Consider the following 16,785-nt stretch of genomic DNA (forward strand, 5'->3'; position numbering starts at 1 on the left):
TTTTCTCGTTAGACCTTCACACAAAATGAAATATCGTCTTCCGAGAGCACATCCAGAGAGTCAATAATAGTTTGTGGCAAAGCAAAGATGGATCGTTGTGTGTTCACATGTGTGTTGTCTGTCCAAACGTAACCCGTAATAATTCACATTAGTGGAGAAGATTGTTCACACTTTCCATTTTAATATCGAATTAGGAACGAAACGGTTCTGTCCCAAATTTGTACCCTGAATAATTTCCACCCCCCCTTTTCCCCCAGAAATAAAAATACGGCCGTTGGTCGAGCTTTAGGCGATCGAATAGCTCGAGACGACAATTCTATAAAACGAAAGAACAAAAAAGAAAAAAATACTATTCCAGTAGAGTATTGTAAGACACGACAAAGATTGACTGACTAAAAAGGGCCTCTGTTGTTTTTGCCCTTAGATGGGCCGGCCATTGTCCGGGTAAACCTGTTTGTGCGAAGCATTGCGACAATTAGTGACATCAAGATGGTAAGTATACATTAAAACCAATCAAAATCAATCTTTAACGCGGTGCAATGCCATTTCTCTCTTGGCCGGTACTGTTTCCTTTATTTTTCTGTTGCTTGCAAGATAAAGTAGGCGCAATAGTAGGTTTTAGAGCCTCGGTAAGAAAATGGCCTGAGCACCCAAAACGAGAACGGCAACAAAACAGCAAATGGCAGCAGGCTAGCATCTTGTCCCTTTTCTCCGTTACCTTCATTAGATTATATTAGATTGTTTCTTATCAAATTATCGATCTTCCGTGCGCAGAGATTCTGAGGTGATTTCGAAAGGCATCAAGTTTATTTTTTCAAAAAAAGGTGCCATGAATATTTTTCTGTCACGAAATCGCGTCAGATTTTCTATGCTCCGATATTGCCCATTCGATATGCAACAACCTAATATTATATCAACACTATTTCTCTCAGTGATACCAGAGTCAATTGGAATTTCTATGAAAAACAACGAAGGAGAATCGTACGCTGATTATAACAATGAATTCGTTAGAGGCTGTATCGCGATCGTTTAGGTAAACACGTATTTTTATGCAAATATCTCTATTTTAATCTGATTTTCAATGAAAATTCATCGAGGAACAAATGCGTACGGGGTCTCTGCCCGAGGCTCGTATTTATTGATTCTTCCTTCGAACAATGGTCCTTTCAAGAAAAAAATATTGAGGAGATTGCTTGAACTTTTAATTAGTCCAACTTCATTTCCAAAAATGAAAAGTCGCGACGATTGTTTCTATTATTCTTTTTACAAGCAGTCCACAAGGTCGAAAAATACTCAGAAGGATCCCAATGATTGAATTTCCAATGGATTTTTAACTGGAAATTAATTAAAAAGAACTTTAAAAAAGCAATCTTCTCACTAATTTCTTATCTCATGTAAGAATCATTAAATACGATTCAACAATGAAATACCTTTGATCTGGAAACACTGTTCACGCGATACTCTCACCATAGACCCCTGTCGTAGATTCTGAAAAATAATGAACAAAAACAGTCTTATTCTGTCTTATTCCCATCGATTCGTCTACTGTGTTAATCTCCTCCCTTGTCACACACACTATCAGACCACCAGTTTATTACTTACTTTCCTTTCATCTGTGTATTACATTGACTATACCCTTAATTTAGATTATCCAATTAATCTCACACGATAATTAGCATTCTAGCAAATAGATTACAGGCATGTGGCATTATAGCTTCTATGTTCTTCACCTATGTACATACACAGTTTATATACATATACATATATGTATACATATATGCTACGTAGGAAGCACAGACGTTGCAGAGGGACGAAGAGAACAAATTGGGAAGGGGATGAAAATAATAATGAAAAGGAAGAGAAAGAATTCTGGTTTGAAAGGTGATAATGAGGGGGGGCTGTATAAATTGAAAGAGAAACAAAGAAAAGAGGAGAGGATTATTGGCGGTCGATTCTCATAGGTTTCGTCCGATTTCATCCCGTTAGTTTCTTCTAATGCTTGATGATTTAACGATTTTTCCTATGCATAAATGAGTTTCATTAAAATGCTGATTGCGATAATGGTTTGAGTGACGTTCTACTGGTGTGCTGGTTTTTTTATTTTTTAGGAAACACGGTTTCTCTGATATTTTCTCTCCAGATTTACCCTCGAAATTTTCCAAACTTACCACTGATCGTTATCCGTTTTACTTTGATCTGATTTAACAAGCTTCTATACAATTTTTATCACGTTAATTCCAGCAATCGTGCAAACTACATACCTAAGCTACTTATCGTCATTTCTGAAGCTCACGTTAAACGTTTAAGTAGATTAACCCTTTGGTGGGCAGACGGCAACCCACGTCTCCGTTCCCTTTACCAATTTTTATACCCCTGGGGAAAGTATAAACCACTCCGAATCTCCGTTCTATGGACACTTTCACGTTTTCAAAAGAAACAGTTTAATTGTTCGTGCTTTAAACAGAACTTAATCCCAGTTGGATCGAACCAATTGAAAGCTATGAAACAACCTAAGAAGGATATCTTTTTTCCATTTTTTTTCAAATAATTATTAGGCAATATTAACGTGTCTGACGTCTTGTCCTGGTTCATGTAGGGCGGAATGTTACGCAGACACTCTGTATGGCTCAGGACGATACGCCTGGCTCGTTTAAACAACGATTATAACAATCAATCGATTATCCATTAATAAAGATATATTAATCTTCTACGATTCATTAGTGTTTTGCATAAATTTACTAGAATTCGAAATAGGACACGTCCTATTGAAAAATTCGATTATTCTTCAAGATGACAATAGAATAATTTTCCCACAGCTCTACTCGATCCAATTAAATCGATCACGGTATTTATCACTGCGTGACGCTTTGTTGTTTCAACACGTTTGAAACAAAGCTTTAACGATCGTTAGAATTTTGTATATTGTTGAGTATATGGTTGCTATTATTTTCTTCTATTTTTTCTTCTTTTTATTCATTTTCTTTTTAGTACCTATGTATTCTTTCGATGCTTTTCGTATCTGTGTACATTGTTTCACTAGTTTGCTTTTTGATTATTAGTTTGGTCGTCTGATTCGTAAAATAACAATTAGAGGAACCTTCCTCGTTATATGCGATGAATCGAAAAGGATTATACACGAGAAACTAGACTATTATTACAATGAAAAAATCATTCTTAAACTCGCTATATATTTCCATTGATTATATACGGCTCAACAAGTTAGAAAGGAGTCGATTCTTTCTTCCATCGAACAAGTTTCAACGCGCCATTTCACCCATCAATTCCACGTCGTTTCGATTCGATTTAAAAGCAGCGAAAGTTCGCGAAAGTAATTGAATAAAGATCTTTTCTAACTTGTCGAACTATGGGCATCTATTATTATCTCGATAAATGATCCATTACTTTCGAGACTCTGTTAACCAGAGTATCATAACTATTCTTATTTATTTGAATTCACGATTTTTCACTTGACACCACCAGACGAAACCAGTCTTCTGTGAATCTTTTTATTTTTATCGATCACACCATTTTTCTTCGTTTATGCAAATCGAGCGAAGAGAACGATAAGACGTACCTACATACGTATTTCGAAGGATAAAGAAAAGCGTGAACGGCTAATGAAATAAAAAAAAGGATGTATATCCACGTCGTTGCAAGGAATATTAGAAACGTTATCGAAAGAAAGATGTTACATTGTTACGATTAATCGAGAAGCATCCGTTTATTTTTCTCTCATAAACACCCAAAAATCGATGCGTTTCATATTACTCAACGATTGATTAATTTTATTTATTCTGTTTGCTATGTTAGATGGGCCCGCGGTTGTCCGCGTCAACATATTTGTTCGAAGTATCTCAAAAATAGATGACGTTACTATGGTAAGTTAAAAAAAAAAAAAAAATAAAACTCCAAATGCCCCGAAATCACAAACAACACGCCTACAACACCTACTTACCCACCACACTTTGTATAAGTGTTCGTTTAATTGTACCAATCTGTATGTATTATTCGAATACAGATCGAGAATCGTTTTCGTTTTTTAGCCATAGTAAAACGTCCGAGATATGAAAAGAAATCGAGATAAACGGAGCGATTGTTCTACAACTCGATCGTTTCTCCGATATTCGCACAGATACCTTTTAGTATTTCTCATCCGAGACACGAATATTTGCACATTTTAACTGGAGGTGACAAATTTTCTCTAAAGTTCAGTGTGTCTTTCTTGCAATAGGTGTAGAAATTAATTTAGTACGTCTAATATTTGAAAAATTTTTTACAAGTCACTTCAGTTTCTTATTTTAATTTTGAAGCTTCATAAAAATTGGGTTTATTATTTTTCATTTCCACCCTTCGAATCTTGATTTCTTCGTTTTCTTAATTTTTATTTAAAAAGTTGAAAGACACACGTTGATACGATAGACAAATTTCTCACCTTTTTTAGTAATTATTAATCAGGATTCGAATTGTCACGATCGGATAGATTGAAAACCTCTGAAATTCGAAGTACTTGAACCGAGGATAGAAACGTTAGTGATCTAGAGAGAAAGTATTCGATTAGTATCGAGAAAATTAGTAGCTAGACGTGGAAAGAAACATCACGCTATATGTATGTGTCTTTGTATTATAATACATACATATTTGATTAATATACAACACGTGTGTTACTGTTCGCTATTATAGTCTCTCTTATAAAGCTGTTCTTTGTCTCTGTCACAAGTCCACGTTGTACAAATATTGAGAAAAAATGGTGACGATTATGACACGCGATGATTGATGCACACTTGGACACGTTACACACCAAATTTTCTCTTTACCTCTTTGTGTTGTTCTTTCCCCTTTTGTAACAGGCTCTCGTGCGTATTTAAGGCCCACTATCATAACTTTTTTTCAATTCCACTATACTATCGTATGTTCTATTTAAGCATATGTTTGGTATGCCTAAGAGAAACTTTCGAAATTTGCGAACAGCACGACGAGAGGTCGATGTTCCTTTGAATAATTCAAATTAACCCATACATACATTTTATAGAAATAATTTTATAAATATCGTGCTGATCGTAATTATAAAATTACACCATATACTATCGCTCACACGCTATTGTGTCGTAGATGATATTTAATGGAATTTGTCGTATTTTTTTTATTTTTTTTTTATTTAATCGTACTCTTTGCCACGTTTAGGCTGTTCGCCTCCTGGCTGAACTACATACACCCACACAAAGATACGATTGTACAGTATCGAGCAAGGAGGAAGGACACCCTTTCCTTCAGGGATGCCCACCATGCTCGGTTCTGTACATTATTCGTTTTATTCGTTAATTCTCCTTTCTTATTTATCGCACACATGATTCTATTTAAAGTAATCGTCCGCTGATTTAATATTTTAATCCCTTATATTGCATTCAAGTTGATTCTTTGTTCGGTATACATTTCTTCCATGCTGCTGCGTTACATCATAGTATATTTCCTTCTGATTTATTGTAACATACTTTATTTTCATCAAACTCGTGGGGGAGTTAGGTTAACGAAAAATTCTATTCTTTAGAGATGAAGTATTTTCTTGGCAAAATTAATATTTTGCAGTTGTCCTATTGGGATTCTCTTCAGGATTTACTAAGGCCTTATATGTAATAAATTATCAATTTTTTTTTTTTACAAATTCATGTACACGTCTATTGTTTGCAAGGGTGTATACGATACAAGACTACCTTTTAACTGGCTTACAACGCTTTTTAATTTCGACTTACAGCTGGCTCACGATTAGATCGAACACCTGTTCCCCTTATTTTATTTTACAATAATCGTGATTGTGATGTCGACAGATATATACACTTGTAGTTTTTGCTCGAATTTCGTCTTCTACGTGCGTAATATTCTCGCGTTCCTTCGAACAGCGAGATACGTTCAACCTGGGTGAGTGATATTCCTTTCTTTCATTTCTTGCATGTGATTATCAATTTTTCTCTGTGTAGATCGATTAGTTTATTTCCATTCGATTCTTTTCTTCCGTTTCATTCCATTTTCTCTCTATTTCTTTTTTCTTTTTTCCTTTTCGATCATTCTATCTGTATATATTAATCACAGTCGACATACTTTAGCTCGTTCTTGAAATTTTGTAAAATTTTAAGAAATTTCATTTAGGATCGAATAGTGCTCGCTGCCGTGGGGAAAATTAATTAATTACGAACCGGCAGTCGAAAAAAAGTTTCTCCTAATGTTAACAGTAATTCCGGAAACAAGAAAACGTTCTTCGTTGCTGTAGTAACACAGCAGCAAGGAATCTGAATTAAAAATATGATTTCTCTCGTGGAAAATGGAGAACGATGGTGGTGTAAGGGATTAAAAGTGAAGCGGGGCATGAATAGCATGTTGTACAAAATCTGTGTACAATTTAAAGTCGTTTAAAGAAACTGTTCGTTAAAATGGCGTGAAATATAAACGAAGGAAAAATAATTGTAAGGGAAATGAATTTCGTCGCAACGAATCAATTGCTGGCACGAATAAAAATGATAAAAACTTTAATAACTCCACTGGTTCGTTAAATAATAATTCTTCTTTTATTATATGTATTTTAACTATTTCAAGTGAAAAAGTTGAAAGTTTTCCTCGTCTTTCGCTATCACCGTCTGGAAGCTGCTTAATAAAATGAAGTGAATCATTTTCATCTCATTCAATTATACAACAAACCATTCATTGTTGACATATTTTTCTTTCTATCGATTGAAAATGAATTTTTATTTTGAAGAAAAGAGGTAGGAGATTTGTCGTGAAATCTACATATAAAGAGGGTGTTTCATAAAATTCATTCTAATTATCCAACGCGCTTGTCTTAATTAAACATCTCTCTTGTATCGAGCTTCGAGTATCTTTTATTTTCTTCTTCCCACAAATTACTAAATCATCCTCTCTTTAAAATATCCACTCTGACTCGAGTAATTGCACAATGTTCCCCGTTTTATCGATTACCCGACGAAGCAGAGGAGAAAAGAGCTCCATTAAGATCAAGATCTGTTGTTTCTTAGTAAAACATCTCGAGATTTCGCGAACAACTCGTGCAATGGTTGCCACTCTGCCTCGTAATCGCGATACTTCTTTAAATCGCACCAGGAACGAAAATTTTAATATTAAAAATAATTTAACTTTAGGGTCATCATCGAAGCCTTAATTAACGAAACAAAAAAGCAGAAATATTGAATTGTGAATGAATATTCTCCACTTTTGTAATCGTCGTCGAACGACTTTCCACGATTTTTCTCTGCCTTGTTTAGTAAATATTTTCATCAGATAATGTGTTGACAAAGGAACCATTAAGGTTGCAAAAATTGGAGAAAAATCGTTGGAATTTAATAAGGGTGGCACACATAAAACTAGTAGTATTTGTAATCGAATTGAAACTGATTATTATTAATCGACGTTCACTTTGTGATTGATTGTATCCTGAGAAACTCAGTTTGAATGTTCACATTAGAAATCACTTCGATACTTCCGCATCATTCCATCGTCATGGGTTTCTTAACAACGACATTCCCTTGGACAATTAAAAAAATTTGAATTGTAATCACACGCTTGAAAGGGTTAAAGCGAATGTCGTTGAAAGCTTGTAGAATCATAGAAGACCCCATCGTCATCCGTCTATCCAAACTCGAAAACGTAACGTAAAATTCACGAGGAAAAGAGATCGTCGCATCAAAATTATTACCACGAAGGAAGGAATTAAAATAATAAAAAAAATAGGGCGATAATTTTTCCAAAAGTTTTCCCGAATCACAATTTCCCTTTAAATCAGACAATTGAAATATGTGCAAGCAGAAAGATAAAAAAAAGAATTGTTTATGAAAAAAAAAAAAAAGAAAAAACCATGTAAATCTCGGCACACGGTGACTGGATTTAATTAATCGATTTGTTTTGTTCTGTTCCGGTCGACGTGTTAGAGGGGCCGACAAATGTGAACGTCAACATCTTTCTCCGCTCTATCAGCAAAATAGATGATTATTACATGGTGAGTGCAATAATAAGTAATCATGAACAAGGCCTATACAATCTGTATTATCCACACATTGTGTATATCTATTAACGTCACGTGTATATGATGCCGTAAGACTTGCACTTGTCTGTACTTGTATTTGTATTACGCGTGTGCGTGTGTGTGTATATACATATACATATATACAGGGTGTTTCGAAGAAGAAATAAAAAAAAAAGGAGTTCAGAATTTGCAGAATAGGTCAAAATTTAAAATTAATTAAAAAATTGACACGGGGACAAGTAGACTGCAAAATCATGAGTCTTAGATTGGATGACGGGTCAGTCGTGACCCAGATATAAGAACAATGGTAAATCTTCGACCTATGTTCATTAAGGATGATCAATATCTATCCCAAGAGCAATTAGGTAATAATTTCGGAGTAACATGATACACTGTAACGTAGGCAAACTAGGGCGACAACACGACACCGTGTATGCACATACATATGTACGACTGTACAAATAGAAAATATATAAAACCTTAAACTTACTACGTGGTTAATTATATAATACTTAATTAATGAATAACTCCTGCGAGGATTGCGGAAAAAGGCCTAAACCTGTGAATGAAACTCATACGCCATTCATCCCTATTTATAACGGAAAGATGTTATTTAATTTCTCAATTAACATTGAGAACCCTCGTGTTATTAATATAATATTGAAAATTCTTTTTTATTTAAGTACACCAATCTTTGCATTACAATGTATCATAACTCCAAACGATTGCCTTGATGTACAGTATCGAGTAATGCTGCATTCCCTAGGGAAAATGTGGGAGGCTAGAGATTTCTATACATTTAGGGCAATCTCCCTAGGAAAGGCTACCGTCCTCGGTACTGTACATTCCTGATCTACTCTGTTACTTCTGAATCTTTATTCTTTTTTCTAATTAAAGAACACTCTGTATGTAGGTATGTAAACGCTTCCCGATACATACATATCAAATGATCATCAGTCGCGTGCTAAACAGTGGATGTGCTATCAGTCGCACCTCGTTGATTTTTTTTTTTCTCGATGTCGTTGTCATGTTGTATACCATTCTCTAATTATACGTGATCGACATATGTTCTCTTTCTCTATCTTTCTCTCATTACCTATCCTCTATCGAGCTAATTACACACTTGGGTACAATGGGAATTTTGTCTAGGATACCCTGATGAATTTCTGGGGGGAGGCTGGAATGAAATCCTATTTTTTTTTTTACTTCTATCTTCTAGGCCTACTTTAATCTCTACCTAGTTACGCCAATTTCATCTATGACACATTTTCAATGAAACGAAGAAAGGTATTCTTCTGGGTTGAATTCTGAAATGAAACGAGGGAGAAACGAGAGAGTGTGATAAATATAATACCTAGGCAATTTAATTTTTGGCAAACCGTCTGGGGTTATCTTCGAACAGATCCCTGAATCCTGTCTCATTTTCCATGAATAATTCTTACGCTCATCAATATTTTTGCATACCAAATTTGAAACATCATTCGATATGCAACAACTTGATAATTCCCTACACAGAGAGACTTGGCTATGATTTAGAAATTAGGTCTGGCCATACGACAACGTATAACGATCTATTGTATTCCTATCGCAAAGTTTCAAAACTGTTCAGACATTGTATCCAAGTGTGTACTAGGCTCCCTTTGTACGTTAATATTGTTTCAATTTCAGTTCTTCATTTTTGCAACCACATCGTTTATTTTTCTTTCTCCAGAAATTAAGGAAAAAACATTCGACCCTTTCTTCTTTTTCTCCTTCATTTCTCTTCCAATTTCTTTCTTCTATCAGTTGAACCCTTCGACTCGATCGTGATGATACTTCTGATTTGGAGATTGATAACATTGAATGTCTGTGTGCGATTGTGTGGTGTTTCTCGGTGTTTTTTTTTGCAATGTTCTTTGTCCGTGCATAATTGAACGAGTTTGCTTCAGCAGAGTGTATTCCTTTCACCCCGATCAATTAAAAGAACTTCCTTTTTATTTTATTTTTTAATCATGCGAGAACTAAACACTTCTCCTTACAAATTTCCTCCTCGCTTCGAAAGAAAAAGAAATATCCGGTGAAAAGTCGTGAACGTTTAAACGAATATCTCCTTTCACACTTTTCCATCCCCTTTTCCATCGAAGTCGAAAGTCGAACGCTCCCTCGTCGCTAGGTTTTCCTTTTCTTTTCCAATTGTTCTTAATTCCTCGTTTTCTCTGTGATTACTAGAGGCTGGACAGAGAGCAATCGTTGAGGAACACTTGGATGCATCTGTCGGGGGGTTTTTTTTTTCAAGATTCAGCAAGTTACAAGCCATTCACTGTCGTTAGAAGAAACGAAAGTTTCAAACGATCGTCTTATTCCACCTCTAGTTCCCATTTTCTCGCGTGTTTTTCTTCAATTTAGACTATTTGTCAATCGACGATAATTACGAGAAAGGAATTGATAACCAATGGTCACCTGATAATTGGATATCTGATCACGAATCATTCGTTAGTCGTCTCATCGATTCTAATTGATTTTTTCTTTTCCGCGTGGGTTTCCCGGGAAAGCCTGATTCGATCGCGAGTGTACAGAACATACTTTTCTCGACGTGTATGAAAATATATGACTTTCGACTTCGAAAGGAAAATAGCTCGATAAGATCGTTGGCCAGCGAAATGACTGGCTCGCCATCAAGAACATCGCAAACACGCGGTTCATTCTGAAGCTGATGACGATAAAATCAAGCTCATCGCGTGTTCAAGACGTGGACGGTGCTCTTTTGATACGCGATTCAATCTTGCGTCCTTACTTTAACACGATGTGTCACGGAGCATGATTTTATTTTTATTTTTTCCCATCGAACGCTGTCGATAAATGACGGAAAGATATTTCATTATATTATTTTCCCTTTTAAGGTTGCATGTTATATATGTACATCCCTGAATCGTGTCCATATTATCAAAATTTTCAAAACTTTCAGAGTTTGAATAAGATTCTAAATAAATTTTAACATTCACCATGACTGCTAGCTTATCATATATCGTTCATTTATCATGAAATTAAGGCTAAGGGTTAATTAACCCTCTGTGACCCAAATATTTGACACAGCTAATCCTCGTGTAACACAGTTTCTATTATACTTTAATCTTCCTTTTTTCAATAAATTAATTAACTATGTTAATCGAGGATTAGCCGTGTTTGTGTAATTAACAGACTCTAATGAATACGAATCGAATGCTATTAGGAGATATTAATTTGATCGAATGAATGGCAAGTCGTTTCTCTTTGATAGATCATCCCTGCATTGACTATTCATAAATCGAAGAATGATGGAGTTTAAATTGGAAGGGAAATCATTCATTTTTTAGCTCGTCGTAAGACTGATTGTAATTATACATAGAAAACAATCACTTTTTCCATGCAGGAACATTTCGTATGGTTTAAAAGGACGACACGGTATGTATCGTTCGTTTCAATGGGACGATCCTCCTTTGCTTCTAATCTTCGTTTCATCTTCCCCTAATTTCTTCATTAATTTCAGTTTTTTAAATCATATACACGTATACACTCATTTACTTAAGCGGCTACGAGATATATCTTCCAGTCTATGATAGCGAAAATTATCTGCGTTTAATTAGGGAAAATTAGAATGTTATCCGAAGTTATACCTCGTCTTTTTGTGCTGGATAAACTGACCCGACCCGAATTTTCGGGTACCCCACACCCCTAGTATTTCTTGATATGGAAAATTAATCCCTTGCCTTAAATTCAACGAGTTGAATTTTCTAATCCTAATTTCTCTTTTCTAATTTTAATAATTGTCTCCTCGTTACTCGCAAAATTATCTATCGCGTGCAGCGGTAAATCGTAACAATATCCAAGAAAACAAAGAAATCGTAAGGCAAAGGGTTGAAGTTAGATTGATACGAGGTTTAGCCAACGAGTCGGATTATTAGCTGACTCGTACTACTTGCGTGTAATGTATTCATGAAAGCGAAAGTGAATGAATTGAATGAACGTACGAGATACCACTTTCGTGACACGAAATCGATCAAGAATCTTGAATAATTAAGCATCGTTTTATGAACGAGAACCTTTATGTCGTCGTACGTTTACTTTTTTATAAGAGAGAACGCTGTTGAACAATGAACTCTGAAGGAGGAGAGAGAATTGAACTATTCCTCTGATATCAAATAACCACTTTATTAAACCTTAAAAACTTTGAATTAAAAACAATCCTCTAAAATGAACCATCTGACTATTGGTTATCAATCTTTTTTTTTTAATTTTTGCTTTTAATCCAAATTTAATCCTCGAAGAACGATTAAGCTGGGTGAAAAGTGATCCAATATTATTTGAATGAAGGTTGAACAGGAGTCTTATGGAACACCCTAAGTAAATTCCCTATAATGCATGGCGATTGCCGTGTAAACAATATATTATGCATTTTTAAAACGATCAATTTTATAATAAATAGAAGAAAAGCAAGAGTCGAAAGAAATGGATAGGTGCAATTTTCTAATTAACTTGGAGAAAGTAACGCGCTGCCAGGATCTTAAGGATTCCTCATCAAATATGAGAAATTATTTAAAATAATAATAATTAAGAAATGAAAGTTTGGAAGCACTTGCCTTTAACTTGCCCCTTCCAAGTAGAAAAGAAACAGGACGACGTCGATGTGTGGACAAATCCAGCTGGGAAAGATGAAACTGTGAGCCAAGATGCATGCGTTGTCCACTGCAATGTACATACATACATGTATCTCTTTAGATATATGCAATCATTCACATATTTGTTCGGTCATAATTTATCAATCAATAAATGAACATTCAATTTCAGCCCTAGGAGCTCTTTCGAATTTCTTTTTTTATTTTTATTTTAAATGGAATCCTATACCCAGGGTGAGTAGACACCATTTCTCGAAGATTGTAAGTTTTTTTTTTCTCTCAATTATTCAATTACAATGATATTAAATTTTCTTATTTTCTGAACGAATATGTGAATAGCTGTGTATATTAATTAGTAGAAAGCCAATGGTAGCGAAAAAGATTTCGTAGTAGTTAGCTTCGATGTTGCTTTGTATCTGCATGCCTCCTCTATATTTGCTTCCCGCGATGTGATACAACTATACTTGAACATCATTGTTCGTTTGTTCGTTTGCCGTGTTTCTTACGATGTTCTCAACCATTCTTTGCAACGAGACATTTTCATTCCAGCAAGATATCCGCGCACGGCCTTGATTCTTTAACGCTCTATGGTCAGAAAAGAAGAAAAATTATTCACCACGACCTTTAGTCGTCGCAGAAGTGCTCTTTACTACCTACGACCTCCAAAACGACATCCAAGGCTAATCTTTTTTTTTTTCTTTTCTTTTCTTTCTTTCTTTTTTCTTTCCTCGCCTCGATCTTCGCGAACCTTTATTCTCGTCTAAGGTGGAAGAGAAAAGACTCGTCAGCGTTCAAGAGGATAGATTCTAATTGGAATATCACGTGTTTTTCTCTATGAAAAGCGTCGTTTGAAATTGATCACTCAGACGAGGCTTTCGTTGAAGCTTCGAGAGCGTTAAAGGATCGAACGAGATATCTTATTAGTAGATTCAAAGAATCTAGGATAAGAATTGTTTAAAAATTAATTATAGATCATCCTAGCGAACCTTCTGTTTTTCATTTTTATCGCCTCTATTTATCAGGATAATTTCACTTTATCATGAAAAATTGGCTGATACCAAGGTCTATATTATATTTGAGAGAGAAAAAAGTTGCTTGGTGACTTTAAAGTGACTATGTTACGCAATTACTGACCTCGTTCACGTTTATTGATGCAGCTTACCGTTCTCATTCGGCCCTACGGTTTTTCCTTTCAGATATCTTCCACTTTGAGTCGAGCTTGCTATTTTCTTTCGGTTGGTCTTTTACCTCGTTAATTATTCATTTCGAACCGTAATATTTCGTTCACCAAATCTACCTCGACCGGGGGTAATTATTTAATTAACTCGTAAACCGAGTCAATTATTTTTGTGGAAAAAAAAGTTTATCAAGTAAATATGGTGCAAGTGTATCGATTACTCTGTTCAGAAAGTATTTATATACAACGTTAATCAGGTCAGTAAACAAATTGGAACATTGTTATTTAAAACAAAAGAGAATAGTATAACAATACACGTAAAGTTACGAAATTCTAAAGATTAATTAAAACTCACCGACATCAAGTATGCATAAATAATGAATTTATTTTCATTTGACCGCATTTCATTTTCTTTAACTCCCTTGTCGATGATTTTCGTAGATTCATTTCACGATTAGAACAAAGCATAGAGGAATTTCATATCTGACGTAAGAAAGAGATTCGCCTTATTATTAAAATGAATTATTCATATAATCAATTATATTTTCAATTCCATTTTCTTACCTCTGATTTGAAATTCGTATGCACATTTGGGATGGAAAGATTCCCCTAAGTTCACTTGCCATTTTAGAAATTTCCAAATAAAAATCATTCCGTCCGGTTGGTTTATTTGCAACCCCTGCATTTCTTCGAATTCAGTAAAATTAATGCTTTCTCTTTTTTTTATCTGCAGGAATACTCTGTACAGTTAACATTCCGGGAACAATGGCTGGATGAACGACTACGTTTTGTTGATACCACAGGTGTGTATTTTAATATTTTTTCTTTTTCTTTACGAACTATCTTAGAAAAAGTATTTAATATATTTTGTACATGTTTGCAGGTCGTCTGAAATATTTAACTTTAACGGATGCGAGTCGCGTTTGGATGCCAGATTTGTTCTTTTCAAATGAGAAAGAGGGTCATTTTCATAACATTATTATGCCGAATGTGTACATTCGTATTTTCCCAAATGGTTCTGTTCTATACAGTATACGGTAAGATTCTTTTTCATTTTATTCAAGCCGAGGGTTCAGTTCAAATTCTAAAAGTATATTTTAATTGACAGAATATCATTGACGTTATCGTGTCCTATGAATTTAAAATTATACCCCCTGGATCGGCAAACATGTTCCCTACGTATGGCAAGTTGTGAGTATTTTATTTATTAATTATTCTAAGTTATAGCAAAGGAATAACATATTTTCCTTTCAGATGGTTGGACCACTGACGATTTAGTTTTCATTTGGAAAGAGGGAGACCCAGTACAAGTTGTTAAGAACTTACACCTACCTCGGTTCACATTGGAAAAATTTCTTACAGACTATTGTAACAGCAAAACAAATACTGGTCTGTACACTATTTCTTCTTTCTTCATTTAGATAGAAGGATTAACGAGAGATTGATTCTTGCAGGAGAGTACAGCTGTCTCAAAGTAGACTTGCTGTTCAAGAGGGAATTCAGTTACTACCTTATCCAAATTTACATCCCTTGCTGCATGCTTGTCATTGTATCCTGGGTATCGTTCTGGCTCGATCAGAGTGCCGTACCAGCTCGAGTCTCGTTAGGTAATATCGGATCAAATAAGGGATCCTTAATTTTCGAAGCTTAATTCGAGCAGTATTGTTTCAGAGAAATGTATAAGAAACGAATGATTTTGTTTTATAATGAAAACACAGGTGTAACAACTCTGTTGACGATGGCTACGCAGACGTCAGGAATAAATGCCTCACTGCCGCCAGTGTCTTATACAAAGGCTATCGATGTTTGGACAGGCGTGTGCTTGACTTTCGTGTTCGGCGCTCTCCTCGAATTTGCCCTAGTAAATTATGCGTCGCGGAGCGATATGCACAGCGATAATATAGAGAAAAAATATCCACCGTCTGAAACGGAGCAATCATCGTCGATCGATCCATCTTCTGATCAAATCGAACCAGATAATTCGTCGAATTTTGCTATGGTCAGTATCCAACAATATTCGAAACATTAGTATTTTGCTCTAATTATGTCCTAACGCTTAATTAATGTTAACATTTTTCTCCCATTGTCCTATCTGTATCTCTACTTTTTTTCTTCTTTTTCTTTTTTTAATCGCGCTAATGTCCGTCATTGTCCTTTAATCAAGTGTGTTGCACCTCCGGTATTAAATGTTGAAAAAGAAAGATAGGTATCTACACTTTTGATGTTCAGTGTAAGGAAAAGGAAAAAATAACGTATACTTTGATTTTTTAAATTTTGATAGCGACACCAGTTTAACCAGTTCACATTTATCTTCCTCCTTAATTGTCTTTCCTATATTTTGCTAACATTCTAAATATTTCTTCATCACTATTACGTTTATTTGTGTCTCTGCCTTTATCTTTTGATTCCTTTATTATCTATTATGATAACGTTATTTAAATCAATTTTCTTTTCATCATGTATTTATTTGTATCCCATGTTAGATAATGGAACCTCCACCTTACACGACCTCTTACAAATGATTTTTCTATGGTGTGTAATAAGGACAAAGAGTAAGAAAGAAATTAATCTCCTGACAACATTCATCTTTGGTCAGTGATAAAAGCCACGTTTACAATAACTTGTATCGTATCCAACGAGAAGTGTTAGAGAAATGAAGTTATCTGTTCAATTATTCAATTCACTTCCAACTGATTTGACACGTTAATTGTTCCATTAGCAGATAGTTTTTAAACATAAACGTGAAACGTAACGTATTCTTTTTTTATTTAAAAACAAAAAAAGAAATAGTTGCTTGAAACGTGTAATCATTGAAACATTCTGAACATAGAAAGCATAACGTACATTCATTCTATTATTTTATTTTTATTATTGTAAACCGCTAGACCGGATATGATGGACCACTTCAACATTCTCTACAGGTAAATAATTCATTTAAAGTCCAGTATTTT

The 16,785-nt window shown here is 34.8% G+C and overlaps 1 protein-coding gene across 14 annotated transcripts in view; it reads left to right on the forward strand.

The window, feature by feature from the left end:
- Positions 1–16,785, forward strand: part of LOC114880651 (glutamate-gated chloride channel) — a 28,589-nt gene that overhangs the window by 5,596 nt on the left and 6,208 nt on the right. For 6 of the 14 annotated variants that reach the window (XR_006829848.1, XR_003790114.2, XR_003790113.2 and 3 more), the window contains exons 4-11: positions 425–492; positions 14,568–14,637; positions 14,718–14,871; positions 14,943–15,025; positions 15,089–15,223; positions 15,289–15,441; positions 15,553–15,833; positions 16,720–16,755. Coding sequence is in view for 9 of the 14 variants with exons in the window: in XM_029196887.2 (XP_029052720.1) it covers positions 425–492; positions 14,568–14,637; positions 14,718–14,871; positions 14,943–15,025; positions 15,089–15,223; positions 15,289–15,441; positions 15,553–15,833; positions 16,720–16,755 (980 nt within the window). In the remaining 5 variants the exon portion in view is untranslated. Of the gene's footprint in view, positions 1–424; positions 493–3,810; positions 3,879–7,931; positions 8,000–11,533; positions 12,735–14,567; positions 14,638–14,717; positions 14,872–14,942; positions 15,026–15,088; positions 15,224–15,288; positions 15,442–15,552; positions 15,834–16,719; positions 16,756–16,785 lie in introns of those variants that run through there. The other 8 variants (XM_029196896.2, XM_029196888.2, XM_029196889.2 and 5 more) reach the window with 8 other exon arrangements.

This window comes from Osmia bicornis, chromosome 10, assembly GCF_907164935.1.
Source record: "Osmia bicornis bicornis chromosome 10, iOsmBic2.1, whole genome shotgun sequence".
NCBI lineage: Eukaryota > Metazoa > Arthropoda > Insecta > Hymenoptera > Megachilidae > Osmia > Osmia bicornis.